The 23,151-nt window shown below is 44.1% G+C and overlaps 1 protein-coding gene across 4 annotated transcripts in view; it reads right to left on the bottom strand.

Annotated features, from left to right (window-relative positions):
* The window catches only part of STAC3 (SH3 and cysteine rich domain 3), a 31,910-nt gene that overhangs the window by 8,342 nt on the left and 417 nt on the right, over positions 1–23,151 (bottom strand). The window contains exons 1-9 of one of the 4 annotated variants that reach the window (XM_083428311.1): positions 21,829–22,284; positions 19,716–19,785; positions 11,000–11,228; positions 8,109–8,206; positions 7,161–7,221; positions 6,971–7,062; positions 5,737–5,803; positions 2,061–2,107; positions 1,078–1,169 (exon numbers count right to left, since the gene is read on the bottom strand). In XM_083428311.1, the coding sequence (XP_083284437.1) occupies positions 1,078–1,169; positions 2,061–2,107; positions 5,737–5,803; positions 6,971–7,062; positions 7,161–7,221; positions 8,109–8,206; positions 11,000–11,228; positions 19,716–19,784 (755 nt within the window). In that variant the 5' untranslated portion in view covers position 19,785; positions 21,829–22,284. Of the gene's footprint in view, positions 1–1,077; positions 1,170–2,060; positions 2,108–5,736; positions 5,804–6,970; positions 7,063–7,160; positions 7,222–8,108; positions 8,207–10,999; positions 11,262–19,715; positions 19,786–21,828; positions 22,285–23,151 lie in introns of those variants that run through there. The other 3 variants (XM_083428309.1, XM_083428308.1, XM_083428310.1) reach the window with 3 other exon arrangements.

Genomic DNA, 23,151 nt, shown 5'->3' with positions numbered 1-23,151 from the left:
GTGTGTGTTTGATAGTACTGTTTTTGATATGGTTTTTAAATTTTTGTATAGTTTGTTAAATATCAACATTTATAAGCCACCTTTCTTGACCAATGCCACCCAAGTCAGTGAACAAACTACAAATATTTTATTTGTTTGTTTGCTTTATTCAATTTCTACTCTGTCCTTCCTCCCAAAAGAACCCAGGGTGGCAGAACACAATAATATTATAATTTACCTTTCAACCTTTTAAAAAATACATCCCCAACAATACATTAAAATATAATTCTGCCAGTATAAAAACCATTTCCAGAACCAAAGCAATTAAGCATCAATGCAACAGCAGCATGGCCAAAAATCCCACCAGTTAAAAGACATTGTAGAAGAGGTGCACTTTCAAAGTCTTTTTAAATACTGAAACCGAGGAGGACCAAGGTTACAGCCCTTGAGAGGAACTTCCACAAGGGAAGGAGCCACCACAGGGAAAGCCCTGTGCATAGTAGCTGCCAGTCTGACTGAATTTAAAGGAAGTTTCAATGAGTGTGGCCTCCAACACCAGTCTTGAAGCACTGGGTTCAAACCCCCAGTCAGCCATGAAGCTCACTGTGTGACCTTGGGCTAATCCCTACTTCTCAGGCCTAACCTGTGTCACATGGCTGCTGTGAAGATAACTTGTGGTCTCCTTGGAAGAAAGGCAGGATATAAAGGTAAACAAATATGTCTACAGGCAGGTCCTTCAAATAACCTGGCTCCTCCAAGCCATTTAGGTTAGGGCTTTTAAAGTCAAACCCAATAATATGAATTGTGCCTGGAACTGCCCAACTGGTACAGAATCAGCACAGCATGTTTTGACTGTCTGGCTTCCATGAGCAAGCAAGCAAGCAAGCAGCCACATCCTGCGCCAAGTGAAATGGTTTATAGGTGACAGCCAGGAGTAACCTATAAGATCTAGATTCTGTTGGCATCAGGTTGGCTAAGGATATGAGAAATACAACCCAAACATTTCCATGCTGGGACTTGCCTCTGCAAAAAAGTGAATTCAAGATCATCTGAGCTTGGTAAACTCTGACCAACACATGCAAATTCCAAACCACTTACTGAAAATCCAGGTCATCCTTCTCCAAAGCTTTGAAGCGATAGAGTGCAATGAAGTAGTGAGACTGCTGGAACCCAGCTTGCTGCTTCTTATTCTGTCCAAGGGAAGAAAAGGAGCCCATCAAGACTTAAGCAATGGAGTTTAGGAGAGAATCAAACCCAAGGACTCTTCAAGATTCAAAAGGAATGGCCTATACAAACACTTCCCAAAATCCACCCTGGCCAGATAAGCTGGACAGTTGTGCATTGCAAAAAGAGTGATTTTTGCACCACCTAAAACAATGACTTCAGTGTGCATAAATGCAAATTTAGAAATAGTGACTATAAAGAGCAATACAATACATCTCATTGTAGTTGGGAAGACCAAAAGTGATTGGTGCGCCTGCTCACCAGGTGCCGCGAATGGTTGATGGGCAACTTCAGCGCTTCTATTCTTTAGTTTTATGGATCTTTATCTTGAAATGAGACTTGGACAGCCCTCAAACAGAGGACACCTTCCAAGAGAAGACTCTCCACTGGCAGTCATTCAAAATAAAGGAATGTGTCCTGTGAAGTAGGACACAGAGCCACCTCCCCAACGGCCAGATCTTCAGTGGTGCACAATAACTGCCCCAGAGAGTTCAAGCAGCTCCTTGCAAGCAGGAAGAACCAGCCCCAGGCAGCCATGTAAAGTGCCCTCCTCACAGTGCTATATACGCTGTCCCTGTCCATTTTGTAAAAGTATTTCCATAGCATCCTTCAGTTAAAAAAGCCTCCAGGACAATTTGCAACAAAAACCACAGGAAAATCAGGAAAAGGCAATGCAGTAACAGCAGATATCAGAAGGTGGGGAAGATAAACCAGGGGATTTCTGGCTGTGAAGGAGGAGGCTTGTGGGTTGGTGTGGACGGGCATCATCTCAGTGCTGCTGGCATCTCACTTCAGGAAGGGCACCCATTACACCCCCACCTCCCAAAGGGGGGAAAGGGGCAGGCAGAGTCAGGTACCTTATCATCAGGGGCATTCTTCTCAGCCTTCTGTGCTTCTGGATTTCCTGGACACAAAAAGAAAAAACCCAGCATTCAGATAGGGGCATAAGTAGGGAGAGGAGATAAAAGAAGAGTGAAACTCAAATTTGTCCATTCCCCAGGCGTCACTACACTCTCTCCTGGTTGAGTTTTCAGGGCCTAAAAATGAGGAATCTATATAGTGAATCTCTCCAAATCACCATTGTTGCTTTTACTATGTTTATTACCCTTACGTACAAGATTGCAGCAGTTCCCAGTTTAGTTCTCTGTGCATTTTATTCACCCCTGCCTGCCTTTTCATGTTTTCTCTCTCTCTCTCTCCCTCCTCTCTACTAGAGACCAGCACAAGGAAGACAGCAACTCTCACCAGTATTACAGGTGCCAAGGTCGGTGCCTCCATGAGAAGAGGTGAAGCAATTGGCCACAGGTGGCAGAGCCGCCCCACTGCAGTATGGCCACAGCCAGGAGCAAGGATGCTGCTGCAGTGGCAGGGCCAGTGGCAGCGCAGGAGTGGTGGCAGGGGCAGGAAGCACCAGGGAGACAGCAGCAGGGCGCTTTGCCCACAGCATCAAAACATCCCACACACTCCCCTTGACAGATGCAGCCAACTGCCAAAACTGCAACAGCCGTTCAGTCAAAGGAGAAGAAGCAGAACATTAGGTCCTGCTTCTTCTTCTTCTTTCCTTTCCTGTTCTTCCTGCAGTGCCGCAAGGCAGCAGCACCAGTCTACCCACTCCTGGGCTAGTAAGGAGAGGGAAATGGTGGCCCTCCATTAGGGGTGGGCCGCTGGGTCAATTCTGGTTTCTCTCACTTTGTCATTTTTCCAGTCTTCAGTTTTCCGTATTTCTAGGTTAATTGCAATTTATTTATTCGGAAAAGTGATTCATCAGCATTTTAGTGTGAATTTCTTCTAACAGACATAATATAATGCATTTTGAATGTTATCTTCTCTAATACAGTGGTACCTTGGGTTACAGATGCTTCAGGTTACATACCCTTCAGGTTATAGACTCCGCTAACCCAGAAATAGTACCTCGGGTTAAGAACTTTGTTTCAGGATGAGAACAGAAATTGTGCTCTGGCAGCGCAGCAGCAGCGGGAGGCCCCATTAGCTAAAGTGGTGATTCAGGTTAGGAACGGACCTACGGAACAAATTAAGTACGTAACCCGAGGTACCACTGTATGTGCATTTTTGCACTTTACCCAAATATATGATTTTTTTTTAACTGATTACTTGGCTAAAGAACTGCATTGTAAATTTGAAGGACTGTAGATTTCAATGTTTGGCTGTCCTTTGGGTCTCAAATTATCTTGGAGTTTGCATTTACATGTGAACGGATTCAATCCCCCCCCCCATCCTTAAGGGATGGAGGGCCCCCGGAAGCCCGATCCCAGTGGGGTGCCATCGCGGCTGTCCCCCTGCCAGCGCTGAGCGCCCCACCTGCTCTCTGCAACTGCATACACACACACACACCCATGTGCCCAGTCTTCCAATTCATCAGAACAACAAATAAACAGTCCATTTATAGTCTTGTTTGAAATTTTATGCATTCTACCCCTAAATATATCTGTCAGTGTTTTCCTGCTCCAAGAGTGCCCTTGGCTGACCTGCAAAGAGAATCCAGCTTATCCCAGTGTTTATGGCAGTGTCAGAAAGCCCAGGAAATAAAACCTGGCACAAGTTCCAAAAGGGTTTGGAAGAATGCCACCCTCCATAATAATCACTAGGCAATATTGTCCCAAATACTCAATATGTTGGAACCTAAGACTTGTTAAAGATGAGTTCACCAACATTTGAATTGAACATATATTAGGTAAACAACAGCAAGGGCTAACTAAAATGATTAAACTTATGCAGGAAGTTAACCCAACTTCTGCACCAAGACCAGCTGGATATCTCCATCTACATAAATTATGTAAAGCAAACTGTTACACATTTGTTAATTTTGCATCATTTATTCTACAGGTAAAGTGGCACTAAAGGAAGGTCCTGAAGTCCAACTCTTCAGAAATCCCAATAAGACTCCTTCTGGTATGGTGAAGGGGAGGATGAAATTCTGTAAAGTTTCAGACTTTCTAAAGCTTTAGACTTTCCAGGGCCCAGTCAATGCAGACAGACTAAATTAGATGGAGCAATGGACCAGCTTGATATAAGGCAGCTTCCTATGTTGGTCCTGTATCTCAGCCCATATATTTTCAAGCTTCTTTTTGCACACACGGAGGCTTGGAAACTTGAGTATGGGATGCTGCTCTTAAAATCAAATCCAAGATTCTCAATTTGCCAAACTATTTAATCTATAATATAATATTATAGATTATGGCTGAATCTAGACGCATCAAAAAAGCGTTTCAGGAATTCCCTCTCTACACGCAGCACCCCACCAGGGGTACTGCATACCAAATTTCCAAGCAAATGTGGCATCATCAATAGCATCCCCACCAGATCTTGTTCAGACACATATACCGTATTTTTCTGTGTATAAGACTATGTTTTCCCCCTAAAAAATAATGTCAAAAATTAGGGGGTGTCTTACACAGAGATATATCTCCCCCCCCCCCATTTTCTTAAATCTGGGTCCCCCAAAATAGGGGACGTCTTATACATGGGGGCATCTTATAGATGGAAAAATACGGTATATTATTATTAATCTTATGGCCTATAAAATAGATACAGAATAAAATACAGACTTGTATAGACAACCCCCCAGGGGAGGGAGACTGAAGTGTTATTTGTTTAGTCATGGGTATGTTGATCTTTGATTCGTATGACTACTGAAAGAAACTTTGCCATGGCTGCTGTGATATCATTGGACTTGTCGTCCAGAAGATATTTGATATAGGAGGCTTCGGATTGACCCGGCCAATTTGCCAATAGTGGTTAAATCAATAGGTCCCTTGCTTGATCATATTGTATGTAATGCAATAAAATATGCCTCAGGTTAAGTACTTAATTCGTTCCGGAGGTCCGTTCTTAACCTGAAACTGTTCTTAACCTGAAGCACCACTTTAGCTAATGGGGCCTTCCGCTGCCACTGCAGCGCGATTTCTGTTCTCATCCTGAAGCAAAGTTCTTAATCCAAGGTACTATTTCTGGGTTAGCGGAGTCTGCAACCTGAAGTGTATGTAACCTGAAGCGTCTGTAACCCGAGGTACCACTGTATATGGAAGAAGGTGTTTCATTAGACACCTAGGCCCTGGAGTCCTATATGGCTCTGTATGTCCACATTTGTATGTACAGTGGTACCTCGGGTTAAGTACTTAATTCGTTCCAGAGGTCTGTACTTAACCTGAAACTGTTCTTAACCTGAAGCACCACTTTAGCTAATGGGGCCTCCTGCTGCCGCTGCGCCGCCGGAGCACGATTTCTGTTCTCCCCCTGAAGCAAAGTTCTTAACCTGAAGCACTATTTCTGGGTTAGCGGAGTCTGTAACCTGAAGCGTATGTAACCTGAAGCGTATGTAACCCGAGGTACCACTGTACTGTATGATACAGCGTGGCTAGGTTTCATTTATGGTGATAAATTTCCACGACCCCTTTTTATTATTGTTCAACTGGTCTCTTCTAGAACTGGTCTATCTGAGTTCTAGATCTAACAAATAAGCTTTTGGACTGCAGAGTCTTTGAAGAGCGTTTTTTTCCAAGGTCTGGCACTTACCTGCCTCAGGTTGGCCACCCTCGTTTTTAGGGGCCTCTGTTTCCTCCTCCATCATAGCAGCCAATGGCTAGAAAGCAGGATGGGAAATGTATCAGAAGGCATCAGCTTTGTTGCAGTTGACTGGAATGAAGCATCCTCACTAACTGAGGCTGCAGAAGACTCAGGGTTGGAGCACACAGCAGGGAATTCTGGGTTATATGAAACTAGGCAAGGCGTCAGGAGTTTCTGACAGATATTTCCAAGATAATGTGCATAGGCGCATGAAGAGGATAAGGGAAGAACCTCAATTTGTGGGTGGTTTATATAGGTCTCCAGAGAAGGATCTGGGGAAACAGGGTTGCCAACTCGCAGCCAACCTCAAGCTGCTATATCCTTAAGTCTTCCAAGGCTGGGAAAAATGGTTAAGTATCATCTTCCCTGCTAAAGAGCTGAAGAAGTCCGATTTACCTACCCTGTCTATTGTCCAAGAACAGAGCTATACTTTACATTAATTAATGCAGTAGGAATGATGTACCGGTAATTTATATTTGCACATGCATAATTAAATGTTGACATGCCTGCTGCATTTTGTACTATGTTTTTAATGTAAACAAAATCATGCATTAAATATTATATTTAAGATTTTTATTGTGTATTATGTGTTAGATGTTAGCATTATAAGATATTTTGTATATTTCATAAATTTACTTGTAAAACATATTACTGTTACTGTTGGCTGCTACTGGCAACAGCAGTTTATGGGCACAACTCCTCTTCCCCATATTGTAGCTCTCTTACCCATGGTCTCACTTTACAACATTGCACACTTATCTGCCCCACAGAAGCAGCAGCAGCAGATGTGGACAAGAAAATGTCTACGCCATGGGATCTGATAAACTGTTCCTCAATGTTATGGTCATGGAAAGGGGGAGCTAAGCTGCACAGCTGATATTTTTAGCAGACTCCTGGCAGAATGCTTGAGAAAGAGGGCTGCAGCCTTCCAGCGGGGTGGATAAGTTAAATGTATAGCAACAAGGAAGGGGAGTGGGGTGAGGAAGAGGTCTGAAATACTGCAAGCCACATTAACCCTTTAATTATTTTATTGTAAAGCCATTAACCCTTTAATTAAGAGCTAATTTAGTCCTGATTCCATCACTCCCTATCTGGAGGGCACTTGCCATGGCTGCTATGGTTACGAGTCGATGATATGATACCCTTCTGTGTCATGATTGTTTCCCCACACCATCTCCCTTACGTTCTTTTTGTCATCCTGCCCTTTCTTGCGCTCTTTGTTTGCCATGACAACACCTGTCCGCAGCGTCTCAAACACAGGGTCACTTCGGTTTGCTGTGGAGTGAAAAGCAACAGCAACAAAATTAGGCTGCTGTTTGTGGCAATGGAAGCCCACCTTTGGAATGGGTAGAGGCTTGCAGCAGGCTACTTACCACCAGAAAGTTGTTCGGCACCGTATAATGGAGAGCTGTAAGCACGGCGGAAACCCGGGGGCTGCAGGGCAAAAGAAGAGTGTGACGCACAAGTGAAAGGGAGAACCCAGCCTTCTCCAAAACTCACGAAGAAGGGAAACTCTTTCCTAAATATGTTGCCAGTAGACCAGCTTATCCTCGGAGAGGCAGGAACATCTATTTTTGGAAATATTTTCACCAGTTGCAGAAAAAGCTTCTGGTGATTCTTTGGGGACTACTGTGGAAGGGGCAAAACAGTTGGCCTAAAACACCCTCCAGGTATTGTTGGACTACATCCCTGAAGTAAACATTATGAACAGCTTGATTGAATGCAGTTTTCTTTTTCTTAACTTTTTAAGATTGCTTTTCAGATATATACCAACAGAAGAACGAAATACAACTCCCACCCTAGAGGACCAAGAATCTATCTCATGGATTAAAAAAATATACTTCTTTAATACCGTTAAGATGCTGATGGTTCCACATCAATATAAAATGGTTTTTCTACATTTTCAAAAGCAATTATTGCAATATTCTCTGTCCTTGTAATTGTTCCCCCCCCCCAATCAAACTCAACACTATACCAGATCCATGCTTCTAATGACAGCACGCAGACAAATTCTTCCTGTTTTAGCTCAATTTACTCAAGCTGTAAGCACTAAACTGCCCAGGAACACAAAAGTATTTTGAGCATACAAATTCTGTTACGTTCCCTATTAAAGCAATCAAAAAAATTTCTCAGTTCTCAAATTAGCATGTCTCTTTGGGGAAGATTTTATCTCCGCGCCAAAACATTTCCCACCCTCCACCTTATGGTGGCCAAAGCAACCTCTGAACTTGGCGGCCCAAGCCTAAGGCACATGGCATAATATCATGTTAAGTGGCAGGAAGCTGGAACTTGGGTAATGGGGCCAGGCAGGGAATACTTACAATCTTGCCAAAGCAGCGCTGGAACTCCACATAGTGTTGGCAGCTGTGGTGGATGTGGGTTTTGCAGTTCTTGCAACGCAGGCCATATTTGTTATTGACTACAGTAGAAAAACAAACAAACTGTGGGGGGCAATTTGAGCTGTAAGAGCCAATCCCCTGCCAACCGTGCCCCCACCTCTGCAACTTCTACAGACTAAATCATGAATTGGGAACCTGAGGTCCTCCCAGTGTCACTGGACTATAACTACCATTGTCCCTGGCCACACTTTGGCCACATTGCCTGGGGCTGATGGGAGGTGGAGTCCAGCAACATCTGAAGGGTAAAATGTTTTCCTCATCCCTGGACTAAACTTGAGGTGTCCGCAGCATGCTCATGTCCTTTAACATGAGCCTGTCCAATCACATGTAAGACAAGATGGAAGGTGCCATTTCCCCCAATTGGTCTCACTTCAGTATAGAGCCCAGCTTGTGGGTGGGTATGTGTGGATGAGCGGGGAAACTTCAACACTCCTTGAGTGTGTACCCTTTTGGCACTTTGAATCACACTGCATCAAGAGCTGTCAGGGCAGAAATCTTCAGTTCTGTGTGCAACTGCCCCATGTGGTGAGAACTGCAGCTTGGACCATTTTCTTGCCAGTGAAGTAGCCTCAGGCTCTGGACTGGCCCTGCCCCCCCCAGCTGGCTATTGGGCTCTTCCAGGCAGGCAGGCCTATAAAAAGGGCTCCTGATTGGTCTGAGACCTTGCCTAAGCAGCAATTCCTTTCTGGCTCTGGTATCCGTGGATCATTTCTTGCAGCTTAGCTTTGACACATTCCCTCCTTATCTGTCTTACACATCTGTGTACATGATTTTGGGGGGGGGGCTGCATTTAAAACCAGCGTTTTCTTCAGCACTTGCACTGATCTCAAGATTGCCAGTGTCTGCTTTCAAAATACTGGAACTTATAACTGCCTCTGAGCAGGTGCAGAGTGGCTTTCCTTTATAAAGGATGCCAGCTAGATACCACTTTTGAAAGGACCAGAAAAGTCTGGGTAGGAAGGGCATATCAGTGAAACATCAATCGCATTTGTGGGTGGGGGCTGACTTTAAATCCTTTTTCTGGCAACTGGCCAAGAGGCTGATTGGTGTCATATGGGACACCAATTGTGCTGGAAGAAATTATCAATGAGGAAACCCTTTCACATCTCATGTGAATATCACAAGTCCTCACCTCATAAGAGAGAGCTGCATTATTCACTCCCTTTCCAGTCATAGGTATGCGTGTCATGATATGAAGGGAGAAGATGACAGATGGATCATGTTGCAAATTCCCCAACCCCCAGTTCTTTCAAAATTGGGAAGGAGCTATGGCTATTAACTTCATTCCCTCCCTCCCTCCCTCTTACATTACAGTTCTCTTGAAGTGGCTCCAGTCACTATGTACTCACTACAGCATAACAGGAAAGAGAGATGTGGGCTTTACCTTCTCAACTTTAAAATGGCCACCTTGGATGATGAAAACTCATCTCTGACTCAGTGGCATTTTTTGAGGAAAAAAATGCTTGTGTGTGTGTACCAACTATATATTTTGGAAAGTTGTTAATCCATTCACTATGCACTGCTTAAGATAAAGATAAAGGTAAAGGACCCCTGACAGTTAAGTCCAGTCGTGAACGACTCTGGGGTTGCGGCGCTCATCTCGCTTTACTGGCTGAGGGAGCCGACGTTTGTCCACAGACAGTTTTTCCAGGTCATGTGGCCAGCATAACTAAGCCGCTTCTGGCAAACCAGAGCAGTGCACGGAAAAGCCGTTTACCTTCACGCCAGAGCAGTACCTATTAATCTACTTGCACTTTGACGTACTTTCAAACTGCTAGGTTGGCAGGAGCAGGGACCGAGCAACGGGAGCTCACCCCGTCACGGGGATTCAAACCGCCAACCTTCTGATCGGCAAGCCCTAGGCTACTAAGGTAGCCAAATTGGACCCCATTTTGAATCAAGTCAGTGGACTGAAACTTTCACAATGGCACTATTTTAACACTGCTTTCAAAACTGTACTGGTTTGGGGGTTTCTTAGAATTCCCAAGCAATGTTGGGTATAAGGCTGCTAGTTATATATATGTGAGCCACCATCATATCCAGCATTTAGCCCAGGCTTCCTCAAACTTAGCCCTCCAGATGTTTTTGGCCTACAGCTCCCATGATCTCTAGCTAGCAGGACCAGTGGTCAGGGATGATGGGAATTGTAGTCTCAAAACATCTGGAGGGCTGAGTTTTTGGAAGCCTGATTTAGCCACACAATCCATACCTTCTCCCATCTGTACCTTCTCTTCATCTTCATGACTCACCATCTCCCTGAAGCCTTCCCCAGCCCCCTTCACTCCCTCTCCTTTACCCATTATGGTTGCTACCATTTTACACACAGGACTCGTGTGCCTAGGGTGGCCATGTGTCCTGATTTATAGGGGGCAGTTTATTATTTGGATGCCAGTCCTCTAGGTGTCCTCTTGGACTGACAAGCTGAAGCCTTGAAGCCGCCCATCAAGAGTTTGCAGCACTCACCACTAGGACAAGATGCATTGCATTTCTATTTATAGTAAATCTTTCCAAACTTGCATCTGTGCATATTTATCAAATATGCAAATTAGTGTTCTTTTTGTGTGGTGCACAATGTTTGGCAATGCATAACTGCCCATCGTATGTTTGTCTTTAACATGACAGACGGACATTCAGCAGTGAAACTTCCTCCCCCCACAACCACAGAGGTGCGGAGAGAGAAAAAGCCATGCTTGTCAGACTTCTGCCTGTTATGCCATTGCCAAAGGCCCAAGCACCCTGCCAATAGAGGGACGAGGCAACCTTCTGACCACCACCATTCCCCCTGCAGTTCAACCCCCTCAGGTAGGACTCACGGACAATCATGCGGGCACAGACGTCGCAAAACTTGGGTTTTTTGAAGTAATGATCCTTGAATTTGTGAGGTCTGTCGTTAACTGGTTTCTCTGGCTCAGGTGGTGGCTCAGGCTCCTCCTCCTCTTCATCCTCTTCCTCCTCCTCATAGATGTAGTAGATGGGTCCTCCGGAGGGGCTGACCAGCTCCCCATTGGCCTGTGGCTCCTCTGGGGCAGGCTCCTCATTGGGCTTGCGTTGGAAAAGCTGCTTTAGCCGCTGCAGCTGAAGGTCCAGGGTGGGGTGGGAGGGCAGGGTGGGGTGGGATGGGGGTGGTGAACAATCAGCACTTGATAGATGCCAACAGGGAACCTTGGCAACCAGCGCCATTGGCATGCACGCTCCAAACTTGTCCATGAGTAGCTCAAAAATGAGGCAAAGTGATGGCGGGGGGAGACCCATGGCACCCCTTGGGTCTTTGGCAAACACAGGGGAAGAGAACCCTGGATCGCAGGTAATGCAAACAAATGTCCAGTGAACATATAGAAGCAGCATGGTGGCAGCCATACAACTGCATGGAGACTGGACCACAGAGCTAACCCATTTGCACATAGTGGCTTTTCCTTGCACCACCCACAAACTGATGGTCTGCAGTGGCAGAAAACATCCAGTGGCCACATCTCAGGGGGTGGAAGCCACGTCACAGAAACAAGTTGCATTGTAGAACTCTCTCCATGCAATGGCATTCTAAGCATGACTAGCAACTAAATAAAGATATTTTCTGTTTTAGTGGATTAATCATCTGCTTTTTAGCTATTAACCGATTAATAATAATTATTCTAAAAGCAGGTATACAGTTTCAAGTGCTTCACATGTACTCATTGCAGCAATCCTTTCCCACAACCTTCTAGGGCAGAGCAGTATCATATTGCATATTTTTTGGGGGGTGGGGTGAAGCTTAGAGGCACCAGTCTGCTTTCCGGGTCTGTGGGCAGAAGGTAGATTTCAAGTTGAACAGGGGGGGGGAGTGCTTGTTGACTCGGTCTGATTTTCTAAACAACACAACAGGAATAACTTCGGAGTAAATATGCACAGGATTACACTATAAGAAATGTGCTTTATTTGGGGGATGTGCTTTAAACATAGTTTAAATGAATTGTGTGTATGCAGCCCAAGTTATTGTAGGTGTGCTCTTTTTAACTTGCTAATAATGCAAATTAAATTTTAAGTCCACGTGCCTATGACAAAAAACTCAAAAGGTATCACTGGGCGAAAGATCTCTGCACTGCAGGCGTTGGGCAAGATGACCCTCATGGTCCCTTCTGACTCTACGATTCTGTGATTCTAAACCTGCTTTTGGGTGGGTGGGGGGAATAGATATCAAAAGATTTGCTAACTTACAATTTAACAACAAAGAAAAGAAAAAGCCATCCAATCTTTTAATTATCATCTTCTGTTGCAAAAACATGGCAGAAGCAAGACAGCCTCAAAAAAAGGAAAGGGCCCTACATTTGCAGCCTTGCTTATTTAAAACGGGCCCATACCAATTAGTCAACTAATTTTGGGGGTCATTAATGCACTGCTTAACACTTGCATTCCTAACTTTAAACAGCCAAACCCATCACTGATGCTTTGTGTGCCTTTCACTTAAGGTGCATCCCCCCCCCCCCCAATATATATCATTTCAGCCATCAAGCTGGTACGGTAAGTGCACTTGCCACCTTTGTGGCATATAGAATTTTAATGCAGAATCAAAAATTTACAGGAAGCTACCTCTGCCTGTTTTATCTTTACTCGTATTAGGAATGTAGGTCCCATCTCCTGAGGTTCCCAGCATTGGTCGTGGAAGCCAGTACAGCGCCACATGGATTGGTTGGAACAGTGGCGATGTCATCAACCCACTCCACAATCTCCTCCCACTGATGCTGCTTTTATTTTAAAAGGGAGAGATGACGCATGCACATTTAATTGAATAAATGTACATAATAACTTTCCAAAATAGTAATGGCAGAAAGTCTGCTGGAAAAATATGGGGAGGGGAGACACAGGCTATAGAGCCATCGTTCAATTCACTAGCCCAGCAGTTGGCAACTTTTTCCTATAGACCTTATGAATCATAAATTGTCTTGTTGGACAATTTAATAATTTTTTTGTACAAGCATATGCATCTCATATTTTAATAATCGCAGCATATAGTAGCTTTTCTACTGCAATGGATGTGTGTGTGTGTGTGTGTGTGTGTGTGATATTTTAAAAAACATGTTTTCCTTTACCACTGGCATCATCAAAACCAGCACCAAATTGTGAAAATCATGGGCCCTGGACCAGCCTCTTGTTAGCCTACTCCAGCCCTACTCCCAAAAGAGTCTGAAGCGCCGCCATCCGGTAAAAAACAACAACAATTCTAACCCAAGAGCAAGGTCAAGTACAGGCATTTCCAACTGTTCCACAACTTTTCTGTGGAGCTGCTGGACAGATTGTGAGAGGAGTAGTCCTGTCTTAGTCCCTTGTAGCAAAAACAATAAAGGAGTCTTTCGTCACCTTAAAGACTAACAAAGCATAAACCTTCATGGACACAGGCAAATTTCATCAGACACCTTATGTAAAATTTAAAAGAGAAAATTGTAATCTGAGAGCTGAATGGCAACGAGATGCAAAAGTTAAAGTCAATGATTATTAGAGCTTTAATATATGTTAGCCACAGCTTTAATCTTTTACAGGGGCAGATTGGTGAAAATTGCTGGGACACTTGTATTAACACCTATAGTGGGGCAGGAAACTATTTTGCAAGAAACCATTGTAGATACATAAATCCTGGCATTATTCAGCTAATTAACACAATACCGCAATAAAAACAGAGCTCCTCCAGATTAGAGCTCGTGGTGAACCACATTCCTCCGCACAGGCCAGCACACCCATCTCCTTGATTGGCACCTGGGTGTGTGCCACTACCTCTGAATTCCAGTTTTTACACCACCAGTAACCTCATCCCACAGATGTGATAAAGTTCATTTTGACCCTGAGCAGTGCAGTTTGTGAAAGGCAGAGGCGGCGAGGGGGGCAAGGGGTAGCGTCACTGACCCAGATGTTGCTTCTGGTGCCAGGGAGGGCAGCCAAGTCAGCTCAGAGGACTCCTGGGGCATCAGTAAACTGGAAAGCATGCAGTCAGCGCTGCTTGAAATGCAACCCCACTCCTATGGTTACAGACGCTAACATGTCCCAGGGGAGGAGAACCGGCCAATACTCATCTCTCCTGCATTCATTCACATACACCTATTTGTGCCCACACAGGGTCTCCTGGGATCTTAACATTTGGCAGTGGAATCAAATGTGGAAATTCTTGCAGAGCTTGGGTTACTGCCGCCTGTTTCAGCCACCACAGAAAGCTAAACACGATAACTGAGCCCACGACTCTTGAGCTGTGGCTCAGGATCTTTCAAAACATTGTGTCAGAACACAAATTCTCTGTTGAGAGACTTGACTGTTATCAGCTAAAGAACGGGAAAGTTGCTAGAGGTAGGGGAACAGCCTTGTGCTTCTCCTGAAAAGGAATTTGACCTGAATATTCCATGTGAGTGATCAAAAACTCTCAAGGAGTGTGTGTATTAGAGATATGCTCCAAGAGTCAGTTTCCCTCTGCTGTTGCTCAAATGTCTCTATCCCATAGGAATTAAAAAGAAAAGACACATTAGTGGTTCCTTCAAAGAGGGAGGAGATCTGCTCAAAGTTGGTCGTGTGTCTGCCTCAGTTCTAATTGCAAGAATTCAATTACTGCCCCTAGAAGTTGCATATTTCCCTGCCAGCTAATTTTCACACACTACCTGGTGCTGCAGAAGTCTGCTCCAGGGAAGCCAGGCAGCATCCCCCTTCACAGAAAACCCAAAGCACTCCTGCATATTCACCATTGCTGGATAGTGCTAGAACAGATAACGCCAGATGCAGCACAGCACAGTGAGTGGCAAAAAAGACTAAGCCGAGAATCTGGAAACTTCTTGTTCAGATCTCATCTCTGCCATCTCTGAGTCACTAGCAGGGACTGAGGCAAGCTCCCCCCTTTAGCCTCAGCCCCCTCATCTGCAACTACCCTTGTTCTGTAGAACAGCTTTCCTGTTGAGATACAACCAACATCCATTACCTACACTTTCCAGAAACAACTGAAGGTATTTTTGTTCTGATGGGCCTCCGCAGCTGGATAAAGTCTTTGCCATGTGGTTCTACTTGACTGGGTTTTAGTTTTGTTTTAAATGCATCAGATGTGGGTGTTTTTTGTGGGGATCTAGCTTATTTTGCTGTTTTTTAAATGTGCATTGCCTGAAAACTATTGTATAGGAGGTGATCATATTTAAGGTGATTGATAAATTAACAATGATAAAAAATAATGTCTGTGATAATACTGGTCTGCCTTAAAGGGCTACTATGAGAAATACAGAGAATGTACATGAAACACTTTGAACACTTAAGAAAAGGTGAATCTATGCAATGTTTTGTGTGCACATGTTAAGTGCATGCTAAAGAACAGGAAAGACTGGATTATCGGGGATATTTCTAATTTGAGCACACATTTTGAAGGCCCCCCCCCCTCACTTCACTCCACTTTACCCTTGCAATGCCTCTGATTTTCCATGTGTTCCTGTTCTTGCAATTCAGAATAATCTTCTATGCATTTAAAAAATAATAATCTTCAGCATATAAATCACATGACAACTCTATAAAGTAGGCTATGCTTCCCATTTTAGATATGGAATGACTGAAAAATAGTGATGTGTCCAACACAGCCCATGACAAGAGTATGAGCATGGTGTGATCTGAAGCCAGGACCTACTACAGTGTTGAAGTTAAACACTTTTATCTACTGCCATGCACTGCCTGCAGACATGCATAACAGCCGCAAGAGACAACCAGCACTGCCAAGTTGGCTGTCTTGATTACCGTAAATGGGCCTAGCAGCAAGAAAACTAGTAAGCAATCAGAGATGTAATAAACAGTGTTGGATCCTTAGGGCTGCCATACATCATGTGGATTTCAAAGGCGGAATTGGCGTCTGGGGAGAATTTCCGAAAAGTGGCTGCTTTGTCCTGGATCGAGAAATAGCTCAACAATTTGGGGTCTTTTTAAAAAAAAGTCCAACAACTTGGTTTTGACTTTTTGAAATATGGCAACCCTAAGATCTTGCTTTCCCCACCCTTGGAATGAGGCACCACTCAAAATATGGGCAGCAAAAAGCAGAGGCAACTTTGAATTTGGAGACAGGCAGAGTGCTGAAAGTTTAGAGCTGTGAGTTTACTGATTGGTGCTTTGAGAATCTGATGCAGGATCAATGCTTTTGCTGATTGCTTTTATTTGCTTACACTAGGCACTGTTTTTATGTGTGTAAACAAAAATGGATATGAGAACGATTTATGTTTCCAGTACCCTCGTCCAAGGGAAACTAGAATATCATGACCTCCCCTGAATGGTGAGTTTAACATTAGTTCTGCAGACATACATTATTGATTGTTGAAGAAATTCCTGCCCCATAAAAGAAACATATTTAATTCTTTTGAGACCCAAGAAAGACATGCTACTAATTTCAATGATCTCCTTGTTTTTCCACAGGCAAGCTTCATTGCTCACAAAGACCCACACATCTCCATAAAGTATTGGTAGTAGTGGTTTGTTTAAAGTAAAAGTGATGCCACAGAGGAGGAATAGCCAACATGGTGCCCTCCAGATGTTGTTAGCTCTTAGCTCCCATCATTCTCACCAGTGGCCATGCTGGCTGGGGCTGATGGGAGTTGGAGTTCGGGAATATTTGAAGGACACCATGTGGCTATCCCTACTGTATAGGAATTTAATCTTAGGCACAGATGTGTTTTACAGGGTTTGTGTACCTCATTTCAGCCAGCATGGCCTACTGCTTTCTAATAGTGGCTTCATAGAGTAAAAGTAAAACTTCACAGATGTGTCTGTCTATGCTGATGCACAGCTCCACCAATCTGGGAGCCCCAATCAGGGTGACCCACAGTGGGTCAACACGGGGATCACCTACCTTGCACCTGGTTCTGAATTAGTTCTGCGATGGAGCTAATATTTCAGGGTTGTTGTTGTTTAAAAAAATCCTTATTAAATATACAAGCAGAAGGGAAGAAACTGACCGAGAGCTGGAGGGGTGGGGTCTAGGGGATGGTCCTTCACAAATGACCTCTCTTGCAACCCTGCGTAATTGTTTCCTCCACTCAGAGGCATTTATCCTGCAGAGTACTGCTTCAGGGATGAGGCCTGACAGCTCTGGATAGCTCTGGACCATCCAACCCAACTTACAGTGATCCGTGGCTGTCTCAACTCAACTTGCTGATGCTCAAATCCCTCTGAATAGGGCTGGTTTGGTTTGGTACTTGGCCGAATCCAGTACACAGCTCTAATGTGTGTGTGTGCATGCGCACATGTGTGTATGTGTCTACAAGGAGCTCTGTTTGCACTTCCATCCTAATGTGTCCAAAGGGAAACACAAATGGGAAGATGTGCAGGTTACCTAAAGCCAGCACAGCTTCCCCCTGTGAGATAGACATAATGCATTTGTTTACTGGCACTTTGTGCAATGCCTAAACTTATCTAGTCTCTGCCAACTCTTCCAAATTTCAGCAAACTGTTCAAAATTCCAGACTTCCACAGAATTACACAGCTTGAATACATTTGTATGCTTCACTGGAACAATACATTCCCTCCAAGGCAGAACTTTGACCTCTGTGCTGCAAAATTCCCAGCATGCCTTGCAGATTTAGACCAGGATCCAAAACAAAAGCACACCAGAAAAGCAATTTTCCCCACCAAAAGGCAGGTTGGGGCTTGAGTTTCTTGAACAGCAACCTTCCATACAGCAGGACAAACCATTATGGATTTCTTAGCTCAAGCAGAACATTGGACTAGATATTGTTCTATCCCATTTGAAATGGTTCTGCTTGTCTTAGAATTGTGATGCTTTTATCTGAAGGGGACAAACGGCTGACAATATGTGACCTCATTGTCACATCTACCAAGAGGACGGGTTCAAGATCCTTGTATTAATTTACAAACCCTGGAACAATTTAGGTCCAGGGTCCCATAGGGACCATCCCAACCTGTATATCCATCTCAGTCACTGACTCATCCATAGGAGTATAGCTGGTTGCCCTCCAAATTGGTGAGGCTCATTTGACATTAACACAAAACTGAGGTTTTAGTGCCACCAGCCTAGCCCTGTGGAATGCTCTTCCAATAGAAATTCATCAGGTGTTTTCTGTATTGACCATTAAACATTCCTGAAAATTTCTTTGTCAGCAGGCAATTAAGTTAATAACTTTCTATAATACTTAGTTGGTGATCTGTGTCCCCCCCCCCTCCATGTATGGTTTTTATTATGTATAAATAATGGTAAACCACTTTTGATATTTTTAGTGAAACTGCAGTCTATAATTTTTTTTTACAAACAAACAAATAAACCTGTTTTTCTAATTTTATATTCCATTGTTGTAACCCGACCTAGGGCTTATGGGGAAGGGCAGGTAATAAATCTAATAAATAAATAAATAGATGGCCTATACGGCCCCCTCCAGATTTATGAATAGGAGGAGGAGTTTGGATTTGATATCCTGCTTTATCACTACCCTAAGGAGTCACAAAGCAGCTAACATTCTCCTTTCCCTTCCTCCCCCACAACAAACACTCTGTGAGGAGAGTGAGCCTGAGACTTCAGAGAAGTGTGACTGGCCCAAGGTCACCCAGCAGCTGCATGTGGAGGAGCGGGGAAGCGAACTCGGTTCACCAGATTACGAGGCTACCGCTCTTAACCACTACACCAATCTGATTCTGATGCAAGTAGATAAATAGGTACCGTTGCAGCGGGAAGGTAAAAGCTGTCTGCGTGTGCTCTGGTTTCCGTCACGGTGTTCCGTTACGCCAGAAGCGATTTAGTCATGTTGGCACATGACCCGGAAAGCTGTTGGCGGACAAACGCCAGCTCCCTCGGCCCCAAACAGAGAAGAGCGCTGCAACCCCATAGTCGCCTTTGACTGGACTTAACCGTCCAAGGGCCCTTTACTTTTACCTTTTACTAAAAAAAAGGGAGTCAACTTGTTGAAAACATCATGCCAATTGCCCTGGTGTATGAAGAGTGTTTTTTGTTTTGTTTTTCGGAATGAACACCCAACCTAGACAGGCTGGCTTTTATTTTGTTATTTAAAAGTTTTAAAATTCTGGTTTGTTACCAACCCATGGGTTATAGATTGATGGCTTTCTGTTCAAGAAAACATGTTGTTCTTAAATCTATGTTAAATACCCATTCTTTAATAGCTTCTTTGGATCATGGCAAAAAGATAACTGCTTATATTTAAAGTTGGACAAGCTGGCCCAATGGCAACCATAACCTTCAGGGAAACCATGAGAAGAAAGTGTGCCATCCTCTGTGCTCATAGAAACAAGGCAACATCAATGGCTGTTCCCAAGACTTACATCTCAGGGTTCCAGACAGGTACATTGGTGGTTTGTTGGGATGGGATGTCCTCAGCCTAAACTGCAAAGGGCAGGATATTCCCATCTGATTGGTTGCAGCCACTGTGGCCAAAACAGGCCAAAGTCAGAAGGTTCTGGCATCGTAGGACATTCTTAAGGAGGACTGAGTCCTTCCAAGAAAGACCCCATGGCTGATTGTGGAGGAATTGGGACACAGAAACGGGAGTCACCCCACCCTTGTCCTCCCAGAGTACAGCCCACAACAGAACTTACCCCTTCAGTCGATTTCCCCCCTTCAGATGTGGGTGATGCAGGTGGCTCAAGAATTTCTTTCTCTGTCATACTGCATGGGGAAGAAAGCAGGTGCAACAATAAAGACGCAAAAGACATAGCCCAGGCACCTCCACTGTTTGTAGGAGGTGGGAGCCAGAAACCCGTGGGACGGGTGGCGCTCGCAGCATCAATTTCAGGTGAGTGTGTGTGCGCACACTCATTATTTGCAATGTCCCCAAACTCAAACCACACTTAATCAACAATCCTCCATCAAATTGGGCCGGGGGAGGGGGATTTCCATAACAGGAAACCACAAATACCTAGGTTAAGCTTCCAATCTGGTGCCCTTCCAATGGTTTGGACAACAATTTCTCCCAAAGCACCTGGAGGGTAACAAGCTGGTGAAGGCTGACCTGGAGGTTTTCCAGCATCAGGTGTCTAGCAAATAGGAGCCTTGGGATGGAAAGGGGGGAATTACACCACAGGCATCTTTGCGGGTGAATGGCTGGTGAAGGTAATACAGGTTCTCAGGTTGGCTGGGCTTACAAGCTAACCAGGACTTAGCTCTGGCACATGCAGAGTGCCTTCCCCCCCCACTAGTATTGCCACTTTTTAACTGGTAGGCTAGGGATAGTACAGCATTCTCTACCATCAGTGGGATATGACAGGTGGAATCCGAAGGGGCTTGATGAGACTATGGATTTATCTAGTTGCATTTTTAAAACTATGAAATAAGAGTTGGCAAACAAATGGGGACTAGGGCATTATTACCTACACAGGAATTTCTATTTTCAAAAGTGAAACGAAACATTCCATGTGGTATATTTCTCTGGAATAACTCGCAGGAAAAAGGAACAGTTTGAAAAATCTTGATGCCCTTTTCTGACATTTATGAAATTGAATAATTTGATGCCTTCTCTGCTGAAATGAAATAAGGCTGTAATATTTTAGGAGGTGGTATGTGGACACTGAAGTTTAACAACTGCAGAAATAAATGAAATCATGTATTACTGTTTATTATATAAAAGTATGCAATTTAATATTTATTAAGAAAAAATGGTGGGGGGGGGGGAACCCTCACCTTTAAAGTTCTTTCATCACAACACAGCACATATTCTTTAACCAGAAGCAGAGCTGACTGAGAAGATGCATGCAGTTCTGAGGAACAGCTGAGAGTGATTAAAAAGGGGTTTGGATTTTTGAAAAAGGGTATTTGGAGGAAGGGTGGAATATAAATTTAATATCCTTTCTGCTGCTTGACTGATCAGTAGGAAGGTATGTTGTGGTTTATACAAGATTAGGCAGTGGGCCAGAAGCAGGCAGTGAACAAAACCCAAGACAATATAAGCACATTCCCCAAGGCCTCTTGGAGATTATGCATAATGGCTAGGGAATATAATAAATTCAACCAAGAAATTCACATTTCCCCAAGATGTGCAGAGCCTCTTATACTGCATTAGGGCCGGGATGGGGGAACCTGGGGCCTTCAAATGGTGTTGAACATTTAGCTCCCATCAGCTCCAGCAAGAACCATCAATGGTGAGAGATGTTGGAAACTATAGTGTAGCAACACCTGGAGGGCTAAAGGTTCCCCATACTAGGAGTAGGGTATGTAGACCCACAACTACCAGTACTCCTGGGGCTCCTGTTAAATCCTCTAGTTTTCTTCCTTTTCTTTCTTTACCAACTAAGGCTGGTAAAAGGGTAGGCCATTTCCAATCCCGGGAAATGTGGTTGGGTCAAGATACGGACAGCATCTTCAAGATACTGAGAGCTAACTCTTCTCCTACACTTAACAAAAGAACTACAGTTCTCGCGGTTTCTTGAGAGCGAATGATTATTAAACCAGTCAAAATAAAATCTCCTCAGAGGGAAACATCAGGGAAACAGTTGCACAATTTTCCCCATAGGGATTTATTTGATCTAGTGAGGCAGAAGAGAAATTCACAAAGAGATCGCCCCCTTGGCTTCTACTGCTCACTACTTTCCCCAAGAGGTTATGGCGACAGCTAACCAGAGTTCAACATAGTTAGAACAAAATCAGGATTTCTAGGAGAAATTCATTCTGAAACCAACTTATACTTTAAAAAGACCCCCAGAAACGCATTATTACCTGGTTAATGTTTGAAGAGAGCAGATGGATTGCAGCACTGGAAAAGGTATAAACAAAATACTTCATTTCTATAAACAGGCGCTGGGAAGCCCTGCTTCTTAATCCTGGCTGTATATGGACAGGCTGGGATTACTCAGTGGTGAGAGAAAGACACTCTGAGGTGTTTTTCTTTTATTATTATTACTTTTTCAAATGTTTAAGCCCTGGTGTTGTAAAAGAGGTGCTGGCACTGAGCCCTGACACACATTAAGTGCTGACCAAAGTGCACACACTTCCTCACCTGCCTAAAAACCACCAGCCTGAACAATTCCCCGAAAATTTCCGAAGGAGCTCCTCTTTCTCAGCAGAATAACTGAGCCCCATAAATATCAAACTGGGAAGAAATTATTTGTTGATATGGGCCATTTCCCCCGCTCAGCAAACCACCTCCCAAACCTTAATGAGAACCAGGAGTGGCCAACGGCAAGCATGGCCCATGCCTGTCATTAATAGCCACGTCACACTGCCAGGACATCAGCAGAAAAGCATTTGGGCTGTCCAGTGCGTAGCTGCTCCCAAGTGCCTGTGCCCACAAACGGACTCAAAGGTCCTGCAGCAGTCATAGCAGCCCTCCGCCTCACATTCCTAGAGGTTTCCTCACGGCTGCCTGGCTGTCTGCTTGGACACTCACGTAAGCTGCACATTTGCTGGGTGGTGCAGACAGGCAGAAGAACACACTGTTGTACAACTCTCAATGTGTAAAGCAGATATAACTCCCCAAGGGCAAAAAGTTATTTGCATTTAAAGCCTACATTTAATCACCTCAGGGCAGCTATGAGGGCCACAAATAGTCTTCACCTCCCCCCCCCCTTTAGTATCAATTTTAATTAAGATATTTTTTAGAAAACAGCAGAATATAATTTTTTTTTTTAAAAAAAAGCATAATGTGCTAATTCCGTTTTCTTTTTCAGAACTGCTTTATAGCAGGTGCCGTAATATTCTTTGCTTTAGACTTTTAGTGGGAATCTACCCCCTGTGAAAGCCAGGCGACCGTGCTGCAAAAATGGAAAAGTACTTTAGGAAGTCTTGATCTTTCATTTCTAAAAGCACAAACTTACTACTTGTAGATCCCAACACATACCCTCTTGCCTGTGGATTACCACAAAGCACAATTATTTCCTCAGAAATGGTCATCTCCCCACCCTCTTCCAGAAAAGGCAATTCGGCCATTTTAAACCTCCACAGAGTGAAAGATGCATATTCCTCTACCTCTGAAAGCAAGTGGCTTAAAGTGGGGAAAATAAACTGCCTTGTTTGCTTTTTGAGGCATGGGTGGCATCTTTC

The sequence above is a fragment of the Podarcis tiliguerta genome (assembly GCF_965153285.1).
Source record: "Podarcis tiliguerta genome assembly, chromosome: 2".
Lineage (NCBI taxonomy): Eukaryota > Metazoa > Chordata > Lepidosauria > Squamata > Lacertidae > Podarcis > Podarcis tiliguerta.
This window is presented reverse-complemented; position numbering and strand designations above follow the sequence as displayed.